Source organism: Oncorhynchus kisutch, linkage group LG30 (assembly GCF_002021735.2).
Source record: "Oncorhynchus kisutch isolate 150728-3 linkage group LG30, Okis_V2, whole genome shotgun sequence".
Taxonomy (NCBI): domain Eukaryota; kingdom Metazoa; phylum Chordata; class Actinopteri; order Salmoniformes; family Salmonidae; genus Oncorhynchus; species Oncorhynchus kisutch.
The window spans coordinates 9,710,738-9,733,261 of NC_034203.2; the positions used below are offsets into that span (position 1 = coordinate 9,710,738).

The following is a 22,524-nucleotide window of genomic DNA, read 5'->3' on the forward strand; positions in this document are numbered from 1 at the left end:
GCAATTCACTACCCTCTCAGCACCCACGTGGATGTCCTACACAAAACACTAAACATTTGTGTCTAATACTGCATGTTAACACAAATTTATCGCACAGTAAAAGGATAGAGACATGACAATTTGGCACAGTAGCTGATACCTGAGATGGCCTGTACTGCCACCCTGAGGAAGCCCTTCACCTCTCCCTTCTCACTGACGATGGCCACGCGGTGCACGAGCGGCACGGGGTACAGCAGGTTACTCAGGTACACAAAGGCCCTGCGGACGGGGGAGGAATAGAAGGGGAGAATGGGATAGAGAGGAAAAGAGGGGGAATGAGGGATAGAGGAGGAGAGAGGGAGAGAGAGGAATAGAGGGGGAGAGAGGAATAGAGGGGGAGAGAGGGATAGAGGGGGAGAGAGGGATAAAGGGGGAGAGAGGAATAGAGGGGGAGAGAGGAATAGAAGGGGAGAGAGGAATAGAGGGGGAGAGAGGAATAGAGGGAGAGAGAGGAATAGAGGGGGAGAGAGGGATAGAGGGGGAGAGAGGGATAGATAGAGAGGAGGAGAGGAGGAGAGAGGGATAGAGGAATAGAGGGGGAGAGAAGAATAGAGGGGGAGAGAGGGGGAGAGAGGGATAGAGGAATAGAGGGGGAGAGAGGGTTAGAGAGGGAGAGAGGAATAGAGGGGGAGAGAGGGATAGAGAGGGAGAGAGGAATAGAGGGGGAGCTGTATCAGACACAGGGCAATCATTTCAGAGCAGAGGACCGTCGTAGAATGTTGAGGTAATCTCTAGTGGGGCAAGTCTACTGACTCTGGCCCTGTTCAAATATTTCTCATGTGCATCCTCCTATAAGTGTATTATATTTAGGGAGCCTTTTAATCAGGGCAATGTGACCGGAAACATGACCGAATACAAACAGTGCAGCTATTCCCTCCGCAAGGCAATCAAACAAGCTAAGCGTCAGTATAGAGACAAAGTAGAATCTCAATTCAACGGCTCAGACACAAGAGGTATGTGGCAGGGTCTACAGTCAATCACGGACTACAAGAAGAAAACAAAAAAGAAAACCACAAAAAGAAAACCAGCCCCGTCACGGACCAGGATGCCTTGCTCCCAGGCAGACTAAATAACTTTTTTGCCCGCTTTGAGGACAATACAGTGCCACTGACACGGCCTGCAACCAAAACATGCGGCCTCTCCTTCACTGCAGCCGAGGTGAGTAAAACATTTAAACGTGTTAACCCTCGCAAGGCTGCAGGCCCAGACGGCATCCCCAGCCGCGCCCTCAGAGCATGCGCAGACCAGCTGGCTGGTGTGTTTACGGACATATTCAATCAATCCCTATCCCAGTCTGCTGTTCCCACATGCTTCAAGAGGGCCACCATTGTTCCTGTTCCCAAGAAAGCTAAGGTAACTGAGCTAAACGACTACCGCTCCGTAGCACTCACTTCCGTCATCATGAAGTGCTTTGAGAGACTAGTCAAGGACCATTTCACCTCCACCCTACCTGACACCCTAGACCCACTCCAATTTGCTTACCGCCCAAATAGGTCCACAGACGATGCAATCTCAACCACACTGCAGACTGCACTAACCCATCTGGACAAGAGGAATACCTATGTGAGAATGCTGTTCATCGACTACAGCTCGGCATTTAACACCATAGTACCCTCCAAGCTCGTCATCAAGCTCGAGACCCTGGGTCTCGACCCCGCCCTGTGCAACTGGGTACTGGACTTCCTGACGGGCCGCCCCCAGGTGGTGAGGGTAGGCAACAACATCTCCTCCCCGCTGATCCTCAACACCGGGGCCCCACAAGGGTGCGTTCTGAGCCCTCTCCTGTACTCCCTGTTCACCCACGACTGTGTGGCCACGCACGCCTTCAACTCAATCATCAAGTTTGCGGACGACACAACAGTGTTAGGCTTGATTACCAACAACGACGAGATGGCCTACAGGGAGGAGGTGAGGGCCCTCGGAGTGTGGTGTCAGGAAAATAACCTCACACTCAACGTCAACAAAACTAAGGAGATGATTGGGGACTTCAGGAAACATCGATGGAACAGTAGTGGAGAGGGTAGCAAGTTTTAAGTTCCTCGGCATACACATCACAGACAAACTGAATTGGTCCACCCACACAGACAGCATCGTGAAGAAGGCGCAGCAGCGCCTCTTCAACCTCAGGAGGCTGAAGAAATTCGGCTTGTCACCAAAAGCACTCACAAACTTCTACAGATGCACAATCGAGAGCATCCTGGCGGGCTGTATCACCACCTGGTACGGCAACTGCTCCGCCCACAACCGTAAGGCTCTCCAGAGGGTAGTGAGGTCTGCACAACGCATCACCGGGGGAAAACTACCTGCCCTCCAGGACACCTACACCACCCGATATTACAGGAAGGCCATAAAGATCATCAAGGACAACAACCACCCGAGCCACTGCCTGTTCACCCCGCTATCATCCAGAAGGCGAGGTCAGTACAGGTGCATCAAAGCTGGGACCGAGAGACTGAAAAACAGCTTCTATCTCAAGGCCATCAGACTGTTAAACAGCCACCACTAACATTGAGTGGCTGCTGCCAACACACTGACTCAACTCCAGCCACTTTAATAATGGGAATTGATGGGAAATGATGTAAAATATATCACTAGCCACTTTAAACAATGCTACCTAATATAATGTTTACATACCCTACATTATTCATCTCATATGTATACGTATATACTGTACTCTATATCATCTACTGCATCTTTATGTAATACATGTATCACTAGCCACTTTAACTATGCCACTTTGTTTACATACTCACCTCATATGTATATACTGTACTCGACACCATCTACTGTATCTTGCCTATGCCGCTCTGTACCATCACTCATTCATATATCTTTATGTACATATTCTTTATCCCCTTACACTTGTGTGTATAAGACAGTAGTTTTGGAATTGTTAGTTAGATTACTTGTTGGTTATTACTGCATTGTCGGAACTAGAAGCACAAGCATTTCGCTACACTCGCATTAACATCTGCTAACCATGTGTATGTGACAAATAAAATTTGATTTGATTTATTGGATCTGTTTCCATCCTTTTGCTCTTATTAGGAAACCACTGGTTACTTAGTGATTACCTCAAGAAAGGAAGGGAATGACATTTGAAAAGACTAGGACCTGGGACGGTGACTGACCTGCCCACCAGACGGAACCATGGGAAGCGGTCATAGAAGGGGTCTCCTCCAGTCAGAGCCTGGTCACAGTCCTCCACAGTGCTGCTAGGCACCTCCGCCGCACGGTCGTACATCTCCCTCATCAGGTCCAGCCTCTGTCTATAGGGGGCAGCAAAGACAAGGCACACGACCAGGACAGAGCACATCAGAGCAACAGACACTGTAAAGTAGACGCAGACCGGGTAAGTCCATATAGGCCTACATACCAGGGCCTCGCGTGTACAGAGACACATATCATAATGTAAAGCCGCAGAGAAATAACCGGAACAAATGCTCAGAGACACGAAAACACACTCACACAGTCTAATGTCAAGGTCCTCACAAGTATAGTGATACTGTACAAACTCACACACACACACACACAATTCCCCCCCACACACACATACCTGAGTTTCTCCAGGGTCCAGTAGTGTGTGGCCCCGTTCTTCTGGTCCTGGACCTCCACAGCTACGATGGTGCTGGGGAAGGGCCGTTTCTCCCGCTCCATGGCCACGCTGGGGGGCAGCAGGTCCGGGGGCAACGGGGAGTACAGTGTGTCTGTCAGCAGCACAAACTGGAACTGGACCTGTAAAGGAGAGGACCAGTTTAGCATTTTAGCATGTCAGCAGGTTAGCAACAAAATCATTGTTGTCAATTGAAATCTCATTTTGCGGACTCATCGAACCGCTTCACAATAGAGCCGATCTGATTCAATGACTTTGCAGGGGCACTATTTCGCAATAGCAGTCATTGCTGACTCATCGAATCGATTCATCGTTTTCTAAGAATAGACTCATTCGATGTACACTCATTTGGTAGACTGACTGAACTGATTAATAACACAGTTTCCTTTGACTGATACCTCACAGTTTCACCACTGAATCCTTGTTCTACTTTATAGATTGTATATAATGACAGTGTACCTTCTTCTTGAGCTCCACACTGATGGCGTTGGCTTCCTTGAGGAAGATGGCATTGCCCCACAGCAGGTCCCTGAGGGAGGTGAACTGGTAGAAACGCCACTTACGGAACGCCCATGATGCAAGCTCCATCTCACGCTTTGTCCACGGAACTATGGGAAAAACTTAAAACATTCCATAATTCAGAAAATATTCCATTCTCTGACCTTACCTCAGAAATAGATATTTTATTTCAAAATCAATGTAAACATTTGATAAAGGTTGTTCTAGCTGGGTAACTGTCAATCAATGTCTCACCTTCCTCCTCAGGCTCCTCTTCTTCGTCTGGGGACTCCAGGTAACGGGAGTTTCTGTCCACCTGTTTCTGCAGGGCTTCCAGTTTACTCTCATAGTCCTGAGAGAGACCCCGGTACAGACACATCAAATCACATGACAGAATAACGGCCATATACACTCACTGGCCAGTTTAAAAATGGTCAAAGACTCCAGCCACCCTAGTCATAGACTGTTCTCTCTGCTACCGCACGGCAAGCGCTATCGGAGCCCCAAGCCTAGCCTAAACAGCGTCTACCCCCAAGCCAAAATGGCTACCCAGACTATTTGCATTGCCCCATGAATCTGTACCGGTAACACTCTGTATATAGTCTCACTATTGTTATTTTACTGCTGATCTTTAATTGCTTATTACTTTTATTTCTAATTCATATTTTTTTAAATATATATATATAATTTTTTATTTATTTATTATTTATTTATTTATTTTGATTTGATTGTTTTATTTATTTAACTGCATTGTTGGTTAGGGGCTCGTAAGTAAGCATTTCACTGTAAGGTCTACACCTGTTGTATTCGGCGCATGTGACTAATACAATTCGATTTGATTAGGGACACCACCCCGTTCACGAAAAAGGTTCTCTCCCACAGACAGTGAGTCACGTGGCCATTGTTCACTAGATAAAGCAGGCAGACCGGCATCGAGGTATTCGGTTACTCTTCGAATGAACGTTGGAATGGGCAAAACTAATGTCCTAAGCGACTTTGAGCGTAGTTTGATCGTCGGTGCCAGGCGCCGGGCGCCACCGGTTCCGGTGTCTCAGAGACGGCCTCCTGGGCTTTTCACACACGACAGTGTCTAGAGTTTACTGAGAATGGTGAGACAAAAAAACATCCTGTCAGTGGCAGTCCTAACAACAGTGGTGTGCAGAACAGCATCTCGGAACGCACAACTCGTCTCGGTCCTTGTCACGGATGGACTATTGCAGCGACCACACCGGGTTCCACTTCTATCAGCTAAAAAACAGATGAAGCGGCTCCAGTGGGCACGCGATCGCCAACACTGGACAACTGAGGAGTGGAACAACATCGCCTGGCCCGAGGAATCCCGGTTCCTGTTGCATCATGCTGATGGCAGTGTCAGGATTTGGAGGAAGCAGCATGAGACCATGGTCCCATCCTGCCTGGTATCAACGGTACGGGGCTGGTGGCGGTGGTGTACGGAACGTTTTCCTGGCACATGTTAGGTCCCTTGATACCAATTGAGCAACGATTGAACGTTGTATAATCCATGCCCGAAGAATTCAGGATGTTATGGAGGCAAAAGGAGGGGTCCGACCCGGTACTAGATGGGTGTACCTAATAAACTGGCCACTGAGTGTCTCCATATCCAAGTAACTGCCAAAATAAAGGAAACACCCAATAAAGTGTCTTAATAGGGCGCTGGGCCACCAGTGCAGCTAGAACAGCTTCAATGCGCCTTGGGCATAGATTCTACAAGTGTCTGGAACTCTATTGGAGGGATGTGACACCATTCTTCCATCATTTGGTGTTTTGTTGCTGGTGTGTGGAAAACTCTGTCTCAGGCGCCAATCCAGAATCTCCCATTAGTGTTCAACTGGTTTGAGATCTGGTGACACAAACACCCTTTAAACCCCCTCCTTATGCTCATTTGAGACCCCTCTTTCAAAGTCACTGAGATGTCTTCTTCTAGCCATGGTAGAGGAGAATAATGGGCAACTGCCTTCAATATACAGTACTTTGTGTCCCTTTGTGTTTCCTTTATTTACACAGTTACCTGTATTTATAAAAAACTAAAGATTTGCTTTTTAAGGGGTCTCTCTTAGTGGCCTGTCTTACCAGTCTCTGTTGTTCCAGAAGGTTACTGGCCTCCTCTCGTTCTCGGCGGTATTGATCTTCTAACTCTTGAAGCCTGCAAAACAAAATAATTGCAAATCATTTTCAAGCAAAGTCATACAAAGTCATACAAAAGGATGATACAACAGCTGGTGCTTTGCCAAAGGCAGTCCATCTGTTATTGTACCTTGACTCCATCTCCTGCTTCATGTCGATGCCCTGTTTCTCCAGCAGCTCTCTCTGGGCGAAGGCCCAGTCCACGGGCTCCACGGGGGTCTCGGCGCAGGGGGTCCTCTCCCGCTCCTGCCGCGCCTGCTCCGGGTCATTGAAGCGGAACACATGGCTCTTCCCCATGATAATGCGATTTCCTGAGGTCAGGAGTCCGGTCAGTCGCATCACACCTCAGTCATTTCATCAATGTCATAAACCTGTTACAGTTTGTTTTACAATCGCTTACACACTAAAAGTGGTACTTGAGGCACACTGTGAAACGGTTAACTCTAGTACCTAATCTCCAGACCAAGTCCCCTTTACACTCAGTTTGCAATTGCAAAACACACTTTTTGCAAAACACTAATAAACACAGTTCTCTACGTTAGACACATCATTCAAAACCAACAGGTCTTGTGTTTCGTTTGGAAAACACTTCCATTCAAAATGCCACACTCATTTACCGATTACCTAAACCCAGTGAAAACACTTATAGCTCATTTCTTCACATAGAAATCAGAGCTTGAGCACTGTAAATAGGCTTCAGGTTGGCTTTCTTGGTTTGGACAAGAAAGGAGGCCAATTTTGGAGAGAGAGTTAGAGGAAGAGGAGTTGGAGGAAGACGAGGACAAAGAGAAGGAGGATGAATACACAATGTTTTGAGAAAGAAATTCATTTTTTTTTTCCCCTCCTTGCATTTCTGTTCATAGTGTGAATATATACTGAATATGCATACATACTGTATATATTTGTGCACATACATGTACGTGTGAGTGCTATGACAAACTGCCGTGGACTCCACTGAACATGCAAAATACGCACGATAGTAGTGTTTTACATTTGTCACATCTGTGTGTAGTTGGCGTGTATAGGAGCTAATCATTTGATGGTTTGTGTGTAGAGTTGTGGTGCAAAAACACCACTTTGAGAAGAGTTAAATACCGTTTTGAATAAAGTGTTTGGTTTTGCAAGAGATCTGTGACGTTTTGCATGTTGTGCGTGTGTGTTTTTGGGGTTTTGTGTGTAGAGTCAAGAGACGAGGAGCCATAGTTTCAGAAATCATGTGGAAGCAATTGTCAAAAACTGTAATGATTTTAACCTTGGACTGTTCAAGTGAGAATCACCAGTGTGAATCACCTATGGTGATTCTTTGTGTATTTATGATGTTGTATATGGAAGCAGATTCATGCCTAGACAAATACAAAATATTTCATTAAAATCAGTGTAGTGTTTTTCAGTATGTTTAGTGTCTGTTATGTATCTTTTCCTGTACTTAGTGGAAGATGCTGAGGGGTTGAAGCCTTACCTGAACGAAGCAGAGTAGGCGTGGTCACCAGTTTCCCGTTGACGTAGATCTCAGCCCCCTCGCAGGGCTCCAGGATGACATTCCCTGTGTCATCATCATCAACAGACAAGAACCACCGGGGATGGTGAGCCTTTGGCCATTCTACATTGGCTCCGTTTCTTACTCAATTTCTAGTCCTGGAGGACCAAAACACTTCTAGTTTTCATCCTCTCCTTCTAATCAGGGACTAATTCACACCTGTCACACCAGATGAGTGCAATTAACTACCGCGTAGAAACAAAAAAAACGAAGTGTTTTGGCCCTACCGGGACCGGGAATTGGTCAGCCCTGATGTACATGTACTGAATGGATCATTTGTTTGCCATCAATGAGCTGTGATCTACAAAGCCTGCATAGGTAAAGTCAAGAGGGAAAAAGGCAACTACCGTCTTTTTCTGCAGAGATTACATAAGAGGGGCTATGCGTTCTTTGGAAAATAATGAATGAGGTGGAAGGTGTGTTCCACGAAGCTGCTAGCGGAGTGGAACTGACCTTCCACAGTGTTACACTATTTTCCAGGGAACGGCATAGAGGCCCGAGTTGATTATCCCTTTTGTACCATGGTTATAATTGAACACATTTGCGCTAGAAATGTGTTGATTTGCCGGGAAAGAAACGTGTTCAACATTCACTGAAGTAGCTAGCAAGTTTACGAGATAGCTACAGTAGTTGCTATGCTAACCATTTTACATTGGCATCCAGTTTATAAAAGCAATAAGGCACGAGGGGGTGTGTTATATGGCGTTGGCGTCGTGCCTAAGAACAGCCTTTAGCCGTGGTGTATTGGCCATATACCGCACCCCCCACAGGCCTTATTGCTTTTATAAACTGGTTACCAACGTAATTAGAGCAGTACAAAAATGTTTTTGTCATACCCAAGGTATACGGTCTGATAAACCACGGCTGTCAGCCTATCAGCATTCAGGGCTCGAACCACCCAGTTTAGAATTTACTATAACTATAGCCTCACTAGTCCAAGTCTCTTTAGTCCATAACCCAGTCTCAATAGTCCCAGCCTCTACAGACCCTATAACCTCTGGTGCACGCAAGCAAAATCTGCTAATGATTCTTCTCATAGAACTAGAACTAATAGAAACTATCATGGTTCGTCCACAGTTGGTCAGTTCAGTCTCACCTTCTCCGCCGGAGCCTGCGGTGCTACTGAAGGTGCAGTGCTCGTCTTGGATAAAATGGCCACTGAGCACGATGTCCTGGCGACTTCTGGCGTCGTCACGTCCAACCCTGAGGGAAAGATGCATAGGATACGGAGTCGATTGATCAGCTTTTTACATAGATGTCTTTCTTGTAAGAGCACTGTTTCACTCTTCAAATTCCGAAGGAAACATCGTTGCCCACTTCACAGGGCCATTCTGATCCTTGATATTCCAGGTAGTAAACTTAAAACAGCTGACTCCCTACTCCAAATCCCTCCGTACTGTACCACAGGACTGGAGGCCACTTCAATACAAAAGAGGTACACTTCACTACATTTCCTGCAGATGAAAGAGTCGTTCTTACTTGGTGGTCCCATCTTTGATGTAGTAGAGTAAGCACTCAGACATCAGTGGGTCCTCATTCAGGTTCACCAGGTGAGGGGTCTAAAAGAAAGACAAGAACATGGTGACTTTGCTTCCACATATGTTGACATTTTGTGTTGAAATATTGTTGACAGGGGTTGTTGTAGCATGATGGAAATGGATATCATGCACAGAGGATTGTGGGTAGCGTAGTACATCTCACTACAGTTGCCTTAAGGGGTGTACTGGGGTTCTGACCTTCTTGGGGGAGAACACGCCCACGGTGCCTCCATCTTCTCTCATGGCCACACCCATCTCAGCCAGTAGGGCCTCCCTACATATAGCAGAGAACCACAGTTATTTGAGACAGGTGGACTCAGATAAGGATAGAGGTTAAAGGTTAAAGCCGTCTGACACACCTCTGCATCCGGATATCTTCAGTACGGCGCAGCTTCTCCTCCCATGTCTCATTAAGCTCAGCAATGATTTTCTCTGTTTCCTAGAGTGAAAAGAACGACAAATGCCAACAAATGTTGGCATGGTACATACACGCCATGACATTATGGTTAGCCTCCATGACCCTTACCATCTCTCTCTAACCTCCTGGTTCCACTCCCTGATCTTTTTCTCCATCTGTCCCCAGCTGTCTAACTATCCCTCTATCTCTCCACTGCCCTTCCTCTCCTCCTCTCTTTCTCCTTCCATCTCACTCACTCACTCACTCACCACCTCTAAGTTCACCCTCCCTCCCTTCCTCCTCCCTACCTTGAGTCTCTCTATGGCCTCCTCAGAGGCAGGGCTGAAGATGCGGTCATGCAGGTTTGCCATGGAGCCCGCACGGCTGGACAGGGCGGAGAGAGAGGGGGAAGGGCTCATCCCAGTCATGGCATTGGTCACTGTGGATAGATCACCCGTTTGATTGACAGCCTGGCGATTATTGACAAAGTTCTTGTAATCGCACAAGTCTGCCAGAAGAAGAGCGGGAGTGTGTGGGGGAGAGAAGGAAAGAGAGGGGAGCAAACAGCAGGAAGGTGAGGAGGAGGAGACATTGGGGGTAGAGAGAAAGAAACGCAGAGAAGTGGGTATACGGAAGAAAGGGAAAACAAGGGAGGAGTAAAAACAGAAGAAGAGAGCTCAACAAAAAAAATGTATCGAAGAAGCAGAGACAGGTGCTCACCAAAGGCATTGCAGAGAGAGCGAGAAAATAGCAACTTACACTGGTGGATATGCAAAGTATAGAGAAGTTAGAGAGCAAACGCTTTTCTCTGCCATTCATATGCAAAATACATACAGTAACAAGCTGAAAAACAAGCAATGTCATATGATATATAGGGCAGCCAATCTAGAATACATGTATTTTAGTTCTTACTTGCAGCATAATCTCCAGGCTGAAAGGCTGTGAAAGTATTATTCAATTAAAATCAATGCAATTCCTAAAAACTGAATTTATCCCGCAAGCGACAATTATGCAGGGCAAGCAGTGTGAATTAGAAGTAAGGCAGCAGAGCTCTGGAGCCCTAGCCAGAGCCCACATTAAGAACCTGGCATATCAAAGACCATCTACAGAAGCAGAGCATCCAATCAGATAGCTACACACCCAGAGAACCAGAGTGTAACACAGGCTGCATCCCAACAGTCTAAAATGGCTTCCTCTCCCCCATCTTCTTCTGCACTGATCTGAAAGGACTGGAAAGAGGAAAGTATATTCTCTTAGGGGAGTCCACCATCTTGCTTTCACCTATCCCATGTTTGCAGATCAGTGCAGAGGAAGAAAAAGGAGATGAGGAGAAGATGCCATGTTACACTTTTGAGACCCATTCCAGTCCCAAAGAGGCGGACAGTAAAAATGTTTCTTCAGTGTGTACTGGATTTATGGATTTTAGATGGGTTTTTGGGTTGGAGTCTTTCCATATAGCTCTGGGGTGTTATAGGATTTTAGTATGGTAGAGGTTTAGCTTTATTTTCAGTTAGCTGCAAAGCGGGGGGGGGGGGGGGTTGCTAGAATATACACACTTTTCAAACCAGCTATCACAGGATCGGGACATCGATACGCTGAGAGGAAAGAGGAGAGAGAAGAGTGTGTGAGACACACACACACATCTGTATGGCTCCCATCCAGTGTGTGTGTGTGTGTGTGTAGGTAGGTACTCACTGTCTATGATATCTCCCAGGCCCTGGGCGTAGAGGAGGTCCTTGAGTCGGCACACCTCCTCCTTCAGCTCACGCACCAGACGGTTGTTGGGGTCCTCGTTGATGACGGCGTTACAGCGGATCTGTTTGGCGCGGTCAGCATACCTGGGAAGGATCAAAACCATTCAAAGGCAGGTTCACCCCAAAAATATGTCCACTGTTTATATGATGGGAGAAACATCGTCATCGATAGGGACAACATAGGTTCAAGGTATCATTATTTGCAGGTCCTGGATCACTTCCTGGTTTAGTCTCTCAATGCTGGTGATGGTTGTGATGGTGATGGTTCTATGTGGACACATAATGACTCAAAGAACACTTTGAGCTCTTCAATTGTTCTTTACAGTTCACAAAAGGGTCCTTTGCTCTTTTAGTGATAGTTAAAATGTGGGGGAGGAAGCTCGGCCTGGTTTGCTCACACTTCTTTTTGTGGAACCATGAGTGAGAGTGTCATTCCAGTTTATCTAATGTGTTGTGTTATGCTATTTTATGTAACTACAGCCAGTGACGGTGTCTAGTGAAAGACTCACATATGCCCTGGTGCCAGCTGGGGGTCCTCAGGGGTATTTGATACACTGCCAATATTGCAGGTTTTCCTACTTACAAAGCATGTAGAGGTCTGTAATTTCTATCATATGTACACTTCAACTGTGAGAGACGGAATCTAAAACAACAATCCAGAAAATCACATTGTATGATTTTTAAGTAAGTAATTTGAGTTTTATTGCATGACATAAGTATTTGATCGCCTACCAACCAGTAAGAATTCCGGCTCTCACAGACCTGTTAGTTTTTCTTTAAGAAGCCCTCCTGTTCTCCACTCATTACCTGTATTAGCTGCACCTGTTTGAACTTGTTACCTGTATAAAAGACACCTGTCCACACACTCAATCAAACAGACTCCAACCTCTCCACAATCGCCAAGACCATAGAGCTGTGTAAGGACATCAGGGATAAATTGTAGACCTGCACAAGGCTGGGATGGGCTACAGGACAATAGGCAAGCAGCTTGGTGAGAAGGCAACAAATGTTGGCGCAAATATTAGAAAATTGAAGAAGTTCAAGATGACAGTCAATCACCCTCGGTCTGGGCCTCAATGCAAGATCTCACCTCGTGGGGCATCAATGATCATGAGGAAGGTGAGGGATCAGCCCAGAACTATATGGCAGGACCTGGTCAATGACCTGAAGAGAGCTGGGACCACAGTCTCAAAGAAAACCATTAGTAACACACTATGCCGTCATGGATTAAAATCCTGCAGCGCACGCAAGGTCCCCCTGCTCAAGCCAGCGCATGTCCAGGCCCGTCTGAAGTTTACCAATGACCATCTGGATGATCCAGAGGAGGAATGGGAGAAGGTCATGTGGTCTGATGAGACAAAAATAGAGCTTTTTGGTCTAAACTCCACTCGCCGTGTTTGGAGGAAGAAGAAGGATGAGTACAACCCCAAGAACACCATTCCAACCGTGAAGCATGGAGGTGGAAACATCATTCTTTGGGGATGCTTTTCTGCAAAGGGGACAGGACGACTGCACCGTATTGAGGGGAGGATGGATGGGGCCATGTATCGCGAGATCTTGGCCAACAACCTCCTTCCCTCAGTAAGAGCATTGAAGATGGGTCGTGACTGGGTCTTCCAGCATGATAACAACCCGAAACACACAGCCAGGGCAACTAAGGAGTGGCTCCGTAAGAAGCATCTCAAGGTCCTGGAGTGGCCTAGCCAGTCTCCAGACCTGAACCCAATAGAAAATCTTTGGAGGGAGCTGAAAATCCATATTGCCCAGCGACAGCCCCGAAACCTGAAGGATCTGGAGAATGTCTGTATGGAGGAGTGGGCCAAAATCCCTGCTGCAGTGTGTGCAAACCTGGTCAAGAACTACAGGAAACGTATGATCTCTGTAATTGCAAACAAAGGTTTCTGTACCAAATATTAAATTCTGCTTTTCTGATGTATCAAATATTTATGTCATGCAATAAAATGCAAATGAATTACTTAAAAATCATACAATGTGATTTTCTGGATTTTTGTTTTAGATTCCGTCTCTCACAGTTGAAGTGTACCTATGATAAAAATGACAGACCTCTACATGCTTTGTAAGTAGGAAACACTGCCGATTTGGCAGGTTATCAAATACTTGTTCTCCCCACTGTATAATATGGCTGACCAAATTGAGAAAGGTTCTTTACAACCATCCTCCATAAAGGTGTCTTCAGAAAGTACAGCATTCATACCCATAGACTTATTCAACACTTTGTTGTTTTACAGCCTGAATTAAAAATTGATGAAATAGAAGCACCTTTGGCAATGATTACAGCTGTGAGTCTTTCTGGGTAAGTCTCTAAGAGCTTCCCACACCTGACTTATACAGCAATTGCCCATTATTATTTTCAAAATTCTTCAAGCTCTGTCAAATTGGTTGTTGATCATTGCATGACAACCATTTTCAGGTCTTGCCATACATTTTCAAAAAGATGTAACTCGGCCACTCAGTAGCATTCCCTGTCTTCTTGTTAAGCAACTCCAGTGTAGATTTGGCCTTGTGTTTTAGATTATTTGCTGAAAGGTGAATTAATCTCCCAATGTCTGGTGAAAAGCAGAATGTACCAGGTGTTCCTATAGGATTTTGCCTGTGCTTAGCTCCATTCTGTTTCTTTTTTATCCTGAAAAACTCCCAAGTCCTGTTACAATCATACCCATAATATGATGCAGCCACCACTATGCTTGAAAATATGGAGCGTGGTATTCAGTAATGTGTTGTATTCGATTTGCCCCAAACATAACACTTTGTATTGAGGACAAAAAGTGAATAGCTTTGCCACATTTTTTTCAGTATTTCTTTAGTGCCTTGCAAAAGGCATGCATGTTGTGGAATATTTTTATTCTGTACAGGCTTCCTTCTTTTCACTCCATCAATTAGGTTAGTATTGTGGAGTAACGACAATGTTGTTGATCCATCTTCAATTTCTCCTATCACAGCCATTAAACCCTAGCTGCTTTAAAGTCATCATTGGCCTCATGGTGAAATCACTGAGCGGTTTCCTTCCTCTCTTGCAACTGAGTTTGGCCTCATTGTGAAATCACTGAGCGGTTTCCTTCCTCTCCTGCAACTGAGTTAGAAAGGACACCTGTATCTTTGTAGTGACAGAGTGTATTGATACACCATCCAAAGAGTAATTAACAACTTCACCATGCTCAAAGGAATATTCAATGTCTACGCTTCTTTGTGAGGCCTTGGAAAACCTCCCTGGTCTTTATCTGTCCTCCTAGACCTTAGTGCTGCTTTTGATACCATCGATCACCACATTCTTTTGGAGAGATAGGAAACCCAAATTGGTCTACACGGACAAGTTCTGGCTTGGTTTAGATCTTATCTGTCGGAAAGATATCAGCTTGTCTCTGTGGATGGTTTGTCCTCTGACAAATCGACTGTAAATTTTGGTGTTCCACAAGGCTCCGTTTTAGGACCACTATTGTTTTCACTATATATTTCACCTCTTGGTGATGTGATTCGGAAACATAATGTTAACTTTCACTGCTATGCAGATGACACACAGCTGTACATTTCGATGAAAATGGCCTCTCCTGGAAGCCTGTGTTTCTGACAGGAAGTGGATGGCTGAAAATATTCTACTTTTAAACTCAGACAAAACAGAGATGCTTGTTCTAGGTCCCAAGAAACAAAGAGATCTTCTGTTGAATCTGACAATTAATCTAGATGGTTGTCCAGTCGTCTCAAATAATACTGTGAAGGACCTCGGCGTTACTCTGCACCCTGATCTCTCTTTGGACGAACAAATCAAGACTGTTTCAAGTACAGCTTTTTCCCATCTACGTAATATTGCAAAAAATCTAAAACTTTCGGTCCATAAAATGATGCCTAAAAATGTATCCATGCTTTTGTCACTCCTAGGTTAGACTACTGCAATGCTCTCCTTTCCGGCAACCTGGATAAAGCACTAAATAAACTTCAGTTAGTGCTAAACACGGCTGCTAGAATCTTGACTAGAACCAAAAAATTTGATCATATTACTCCAGTGCTAGCCTCTCTACACTAGCTTCCTGTAAAGGCAAGGGCTGATTTCAAGGTTTTACTGCTAACCTACAAAGCATTACATGGGCTTGCTCCTACCTATCTTTCCGATTTGGTCCTGCCGTACATACCTACACGTACGCTATGGTCACAAGACGCAGGACTCCTTACTGTCCCTAGAATTTCTAAGCAAACAACTGGAGGCAGGGCTTTCTCCTATAGAGCTCAATTTTATGGAATGGTCTGCCTATCCATGTGAGAGACGCAGACTCGGTCTCAACCTTTAAGTCTTTATTGAAGACTCATCTCTTCAGTAGGTCCTATGATTGAGTGTAGTCTGGCCCAGGAATGTGAAGGTGAACGGAAAGGCACTGGAGCAACGAACCGCCCTTGCTGTCTCTGCCTGGCCGGTTCCCCTCTCTCCACTGGGATTCTCTGCCTCTAACCCTATTACAGGGGCTGAGTCACTGGTTTACTGGTGCTCTTCCCTGCAGTCCCTAGGAGGGGTGCGTTACTTAAGTGGGTTGAGTCACTGATGTGATATTCCTGTCCGGGTTGACGCCCCAGCCCTTTGTGTTGTGCCGTGGCGGAGATCTTTCTGGGCTATACTTGGCCTTGTCTCAGGATGGTAAGTTGGTGGTTGAAGATATCCTAGTGGTCTGGGGGCTGTGCTTTGGCAAGTGGGTGGGGTTATATCCTGCCTGTTTGGCCCTGTCCGGGGGTATCGTCGGACGGGGCCACAGTGTCTCCCAACCCCTCCTGTCTCAGCCTCCAGTATTATACTGCAGTAGTTTATGTGTCGGGGGGCTAGGGTCAGTCTGATATAGCTGGAGTATTTCTCCTGTTTTAAAGTAAGTATGCTCTCTCTAATTCTCTCTCTCTCTTTTTCTCTCTTTCTTTCATTCTTTCTTTCTTTCTTTCTTTCTTTCTTTCTTTCTTTCTTTCTTTCTTTCTCTCTCTTGGAGAACCTGAGCTCTAGGACCATGCCTCAGGACTACCTGGCCTGATGACTCCTTGCTGTCCCCAGTCCACCTGGCCGTGCTGCTGCTCCAATTTCAACTGTTCTGCCTGTGGCTATGGAACCCTGACCTGTTCACCGGACGTGCTACCTGTCCCAGAACTGCTGTTTTCAACTCTCTAGAGACAGCAGAAGCGGTAGAGATACTCTCAATGATCGGCTATGAAAAGCCAACTGACATTTATTCCTGAGTTGCTGACCTGTTGCAACCTCGACAACCACTGTGATTATTATTATTTGACCCTGCTGTTCATCTATAAACATTTGAACATCTTGGCCATGTTCTGATATAATCTCCACCCGGCACAGCCAGAAGAGGACTGGCCACCCCTCATAGCCTGGTTCCTCTCTAGGTTTCTTCCTAGGCTCTGGCCTTTCTAGGGAGTTTTTCCTAGCCACCGTGCTTCTACACCTGCATTGCTTGCTGTTTGGGGTTTAAGGCTGGGTTTCTGTACTGCACTTTGTGACATCTGATGTAAGAAGGGCTTTATAAATACATTTGATTGATTTATGGTTGAATCTGTGTTTGAAATTCACTGCTCGACTGAGGGAACTTAGAGATAATTGTATGTATGTACAGAGATAAGGTAGTCATTCAAAAATCATGTTAAACACTATAATTGCACACAGAGTGAGTCCATTGAAATTATTAGGTGACGTGTTAAGCCTGGATTTATTTAGGATTGCCATAACAAAGGCGTTGAATACTTACTGACTCAAGACATTTCAGCTTTTCATTTTTAATTAAAAAAGAATAATAAATGGTGCTAGATAGAACCTTTGTTACCCCTTTAACTGGCACACCAAGAAAAACATATTTTTCTGTAAAATATGTGTATTAGCCTCAGTATAGGCCATAATTGAAGGATTTGTCTTTGCGTGACTTAAACTTTGATAGATAATGCATTTCAAACATCTCAACCAGCCGGTTGAGTTGCCCTTTTAGAGTAAACTAGTTTTCTATCTGAATTTGCATAGACTTTTTAATGTGTTTAGAATATGCTTAGAATACCAGTAAAATGACATGTATTGAATGATATTGTGAAACATATAGAAGATAATAGGCAGACATTGAATCATGATATGAATTTCAAAGGATTTTTGTATTTGCACAGACAAAGAAAGTCCCATAACAATATTTATCCATTGTCCATTATCACTAGCTTTGACTTAATAGCATTCCTTTAATGGGCAACTCAACTGCCTGGTAGAGCAGAGATTTCAAGAGTTCCTAAATTAGTAACAACAACACATTTGTAATTGAATCATTCTTAAATGATGTTTTAGAGGTCAACAACAAGGTCAACGTTGTATATGTCCATTTTATACCCAATGAGTTAATAATTAATAATAATGATTGGTAAATGACGTTCACTTGCTGGTTTTCAACCATTTTTGAATGCATGTTAAAAAAAAAATGGGAGTCCAATAACAATGACCGCATGATCAATTTACTAAATTACATTGGATGAGATGATAAAATATGCCAAAAAAAATACATATGCTTAATTTAATTTAAAATTGGTTGTCAAAATTAGCTCAACTGCCCAGTTGAGCTGCCTGTTAAAGGGTTAATGGTTCTTTATAGTTCCATTTAGAACCTGATGCGCATGGTTCTTTATTGAACATTCAAACAAGGGTTCTATAAAGCACCAAAAATAACCCCTGTCTTGTACTATTTAGAACCACTTGTGTGTGTAGTCATTACACTTGTGTACATTACTTTATAAGGAGGCAGGTGGCTGGAACTAAAACTGATCCTCACAGAGAATGACAGTGATACTGAAGTACTGTAAGGTCACAGAATAACTATGGATTTGAAGTTTTTTTTAACCTGAGCATTTGACCTCAGAGCTGGGTTGTTACCTGAGGGTGCTCAGGGTCTCGTCATAGTTGATGTCAGCAGGGCTGAGGGCTGCCACCATGGCGGTGCGAGAGTTACCTCCTAATGGACAGAAAGGGGCAAAGAGGTTCATTTGGGGATGAGGGCAAGAGGAGGAAAGATTATTTAAAGGGCATCTGCAGAGGAATTCAACAAAAGAGTAAACAGTGATAAGGATGCTACATTTGACGTAGTTGGCAGGATCTGGGCTAGTAGGTGGAAAGGGGGGCCGCGGCTGGTCAGGTAGGTGAGGGAGGACTAGAAGGTAGGTTGGCAGGTCTTGTGTCTTATGTTTATTCATGTATTGTTTGCTGCAGCCCCCTATAAAATAATGGGGGGGGGGGGCGTTGGTTGCCCATCTTTTCCCCTGGAAACAACCAAACAGGTATTTGAAAACCAGTGGGATTTGAGTTGTAAGCTGCTTGGATGGATATGGGCATCTAATATGTTTATAGACGTGTGAATTGTTCACCGTGGAAATGATGGAAAAGTTGAATAAAAGCTTTGAATCATCATCTGCAGGGGAATTAAACAAAATAGCAAACAGTGCTAAGAATGTTACAATTGGCGTAGTCGGCAGGTTCTGGGCTAGTAAGTGGAAAGTACGTACCCAGATTCTCTCTAAGAAGCCAGGTCAGCACTGAGTCTCTATAGGGGATGTGGCTCTCCACCTTCTTCTTCTTCTTGTTCTGTTAACAGTTCATTTTAACAATTAGGATAAGGATACTGTCTCAATAAAAGTGCATTTACCTGTTGGGAAATACAAGAAGAAACGCTCGTGAATCATCTACTTCCCAATCTCTTAATACCATTTCCCAAAATATTTTCGGAGAAAAAAAATGGAAGAAGTCATTGAAATTGTGTACCTTATTTGGTGCTGAGTCCTAGAAAGAAAAAGAAATTGACCGAACTTAATTAATTGGCAGTCTTACCAAAATTCCTTCAATGACCATACAGACAAAGAGTTGTGTACTGAAAACTATAGACTCTCACCACTTCAGCTAATGCAGAGATGACTTTCCCCAGTGTGGTCAAAGATTTATTGATATTTGCTCCTTCCTGAAAAGGAACAGATGGGGCACACTTAATCAAACGAAAAGCCTTGCGTGCAACACAAACAACTACACAGTCCACAATCTTGAGAAAGAGAGCCTAGAGGCTTTGTAAAGTTCATAGACATGTCAACTTGAAATGTTAACTTGAAACGGAAGAAATCCATACATTGATATCACTGGGGGGTCGGATTCAGCACATAAAATTGACCCAAAATAGCCTCTCACCTTCAGCCTGGTTCCTTTGGCTCCTGTAGAGTCTGCTCTCTCACTCCCAGCCAGATCCACCAGGCTGATCTTGCTCACCTGCAACAGGAAACTCTCTGTTATCATTTGTTTTGGCATGAATCTGCTTTGATACTCTGTATCAAATATATATCTGGAGTACTTCTCCTGTCCTATTCGGTGTCCTGTGTGAATCTAAGTGTGCGTTCTCTAATTCTCTCCTTCTCTCTCTCGGAGGACCTGAGCCCTAGGACCATGCCCCAGGATTACCTGACATGATGACTCCTTGCTGTCCCCATTCCACCTGGCCGTGCTGCTGCTCCAGTTTCAACTGTTCTGCCTTCTAATTATTCGAACATGCTGATCATTTATGAACATTTGAACATCTTGGCCATGTTCTGTTATAATCTCCACCCGGCACAGCCAGAAGAGGACTGGCCACCCCACATATGCTCTCTCTAATTCTCTCTTTTTTTCTCTCTCTCTGAGGACCTGATCCCTAGGACCATGCCCCAGGACTACCTGACATGATGACTCATTGCTGTCCCCAGTCCATCTGACCGTGCTGCTGCTCCAGTTTCAACTGTTCTGCCTTATTATTATACGACCATGCTGGTCATTTATGAACATTTGAACATCTTGGCCATGTTCTGTTATAATCTCCACCCGGCACAGCCAGAAGAGGACTGGCCACCCCACATAGCCTGGTTCCTCTCTAGGTTTCTTCCTAGGTTTTGGCCTTTCTAGGGAGTTTTTCCTAGCCACCGTGCTTCTACACCTGCGTTGCTTGCTGTTTGGGGTTTTAGGCTGGGTTTCTGTACAGCACTTTGAGATATCAGCTGATGTACGAAGGGCTATATAAATAAATTTGATTTGATTTGATATCACAGTGGGAAATGCCCAGATTCCAAATGCACAGTGGTAGCCCTGAGAAACTCTCTTTGAGGACTTATCTGTAATGAGTAGTGTTATCATGAACGATAACACAGTGGATGTCCAGATAGCATGGCAATATAGACCTCAATCATAGAGTTATAAACCATGCATAGGTCAAAGTGTTACAAAATCCTCCAAAATCCAAAATCCTGAGGCATCTTGAGGGATCTTAATTTGAGACAGTTTGCTACAGCAGGAAAATAATCCCAGCAGCAAGATGAAATGTGAGTTATTATGTGGATTATAATTAATGGACATTTTTTGTAGAGGTCAATACATTTTTCTTTAGGGTGAATCATGTCTGATTTCTTTTGGTGTGGAAATTACAAACTTTAAAAGCCCTTTGAAACCTGGAATGCACTACAAATTTCACAGCAACAAGAGTGATCAAATTAAGATCCTACATCTGTAGGGGTTTATAACTCTATGGCCTCAACCTATTGCAGTAGCTTGAATATAAGGTTGAACCTGGTTATTAAGTCTGCGCAGTACCTTCTCAGATGTGTTTTCTGAATCCATGTCGTGTTTCTTCTGCGTGAAGATGATGTTGAAGACAGCATGAGAGCGGCTGCTGGTCTCGTTCATGTTGGTGGCTGCCACCGTCCTGAAGGAAGAAAGCATTTAACCTTGTGACATCCATCCATCTCTCATCCATCCATTCATTCATCCATCCACCTATTTATCCATCTATCCAGTCCATCCACCCCCCACATCCACCGACCCACCCATCCATCCATCATCCATCCATCCATTCTAAGTCCCATTTACCTGGCCTTGTTGCCAGACTCCATGAGGTCCTGGATGTCATTGTAGGAGGTAACGGCCAGCTTGGACAGGTCCTCCACGTAGGGCCCCATCAAGGGGTGCTCTCTCACACGCAGGTTCCCCTTGTTCTTCGGGTTCAGCAGGTCCCGCACACGCTCACAGTAGATCTCCATGTAGCTCACCTGTGGAGGTTGTCAATACTCTATAGAAGTGCCAATCAAGATAACTAAGTGCCAATCAAATGTCTATTGAGCAACACCACCTTGGGGCAGAGAAGACACTCTTATCTGAACTCTTAACATATGCACAGCAAAATTAATGGAGTGCATTTAACTTGGAAATGTACACTAAAACGACGTTGGAGGCGGCTTATGGTAGAGAAATTAACATAAAATTATCTGGCAACAGCTCTGTTGGACATTCCTGCAGTCAGCATGCCAATTGAGACATCAGTGGCATTGTGTTGTGTGACAAAACTGCACATTTTAGAGAGTGACCTTTTATTGTCCCCAGCACAAGGTGTACCTGTGTAATGATCATGCTGTTTCATCAGCTTCTTGATATGCCACACCTGTCAGGTGGATGGATTATCTTGTCAAAGGAGAAATGCTCACTAACAGGGATGTAAACAAATTTGTGCATACAGTATGGGATCTTTTCTGGGATCTTTGATTTGAGCTCATTAAAAATGGGACAAACACTTTATATTTTTGTTCAGTATGTATCACCCAAGAGGTAAAAGCCCTACCCCACTGATAAGCAGTAGGCCTGTCCTGTACAGAAACTAATTCTCAAACCACTAGAGGGAGCACTCACCTCCACAGAGTAGGACAAGCTGTTTTCCTTATTGCTGTCACTTATCTTGGTGAATAGGTCCTCACACAGCTGGCAGGCAGAGAACATGGAGGAGCATTGTTAGACTCGGATATGAACCAGGGTTGGGGTCAATTCCATTCAATTAAGAAAGGACACTGACATTCCAATTCCAATTGTCTTCAATGCTTTTCAATTAGGAAAATGTGGAATTGGAATTTGTTTTAGTTTCTGAATTGAAATGTAATTTACCCCAACCCTGATATGAACACAACATATGTATTATCAATAAAAGGCT

The 22,524-nt window shown here is 44.6% G+C and overlaps 1 protein-coding gene across 35 annotated transcripts in view; it reads right to left on the minus strand.

Moving 5' to 3' along the window:
* The window catches only part of LOC109874984 (kinesin-like protein KIF1A), a 59,017-nt gene that overhangs the window by 25,063 nt on the left and 11,430 nt on the right, over positions 1-22,524 (minus strand). For 18 of the 35 annotated variants that reach the window (XM_031810385.1, XM_031810375.1, XM_031810386.1 and 15 more), the window contains exons 5-28: positions 22,230-22,298; positions 21,417-21,595; positions 21,141-21,252; positions 19,716-19,793; positions 19,429-19,494; positions 19,302-19,319; positions 19,046-19,124; positions 18,420-18,498; positions 11,463-11,605; positions 11,324-11,362; positions 10,680-10,706; positions 10,076-10,275; positions 9,730-9,809; positions 9,569-9,644; positions 9,312-9,391; positions 8,929-9,035; positions 7,755-7,853; positions 6,426-6,606; positions 6,242-6,314; positions 4,406-4,502; positions 4,112-4,272; positions 3,596-3,774; positions 3,171-3,308; positions 140-258 (exon numbers count right to left, since the gene is read on the minus strand). In XM_031810385.1, the coding sequence (XP_031666245.1) occupies positions 140-258; positions 3,171-3,308; positions 3,596-3,774; positions 4,112-4,272; positions 4,406-4,502; positions 6,242-6,314; positions 6,426-6,606; positions 7,755-7,853; positions 8,929-9,035; positions 9,312-9,391; positions 9,569-9,644; positions 9,730-9,809; positions 10,076-10,275; positions 10,680-10,706; positions 11,324-11,362; positions 11,463-11,605; positions 18,420-18,498; positions 19,046-19,124; positions 19,302-19,319; positions 19,429-19,494; positions 19,716-19,793; positions 21,141-21,252; positions 21,417-21,595; positions 22,230-22,298 (2,479 nt within the window). The remainder of the gene's footprint in view (positions 1-139; positions 259-3,170; positions 3,309-3,595; positions 3,775-4,111; positions 4,273-4,405; positions 4,503-6,241; positions 6,315-6,425; positions 6,607-7,754; positions 7,854-8,928; positions 9,036-9,311; positions 9,392-9,568; positions 9,645-9,729; positions 9,810-10,075; positions 10,276-10,679; positions 10,707-11,323; positions 11,363-11,462; positions 11,606-18,419; positions 18,499-19,045; positions 19,125-19,301; positions 19,320-19,428; positions 19,495-19,715; positions 19,794-21,140; positions 21,253-21,416; positions 21,596-22,229; positions 22,299-22,524) is intronic. The other 17 variants (XM_031810400.1, XM_020467100.2, XM_020467099.2 and 14 more) reach the window with 12 other exon arrangements.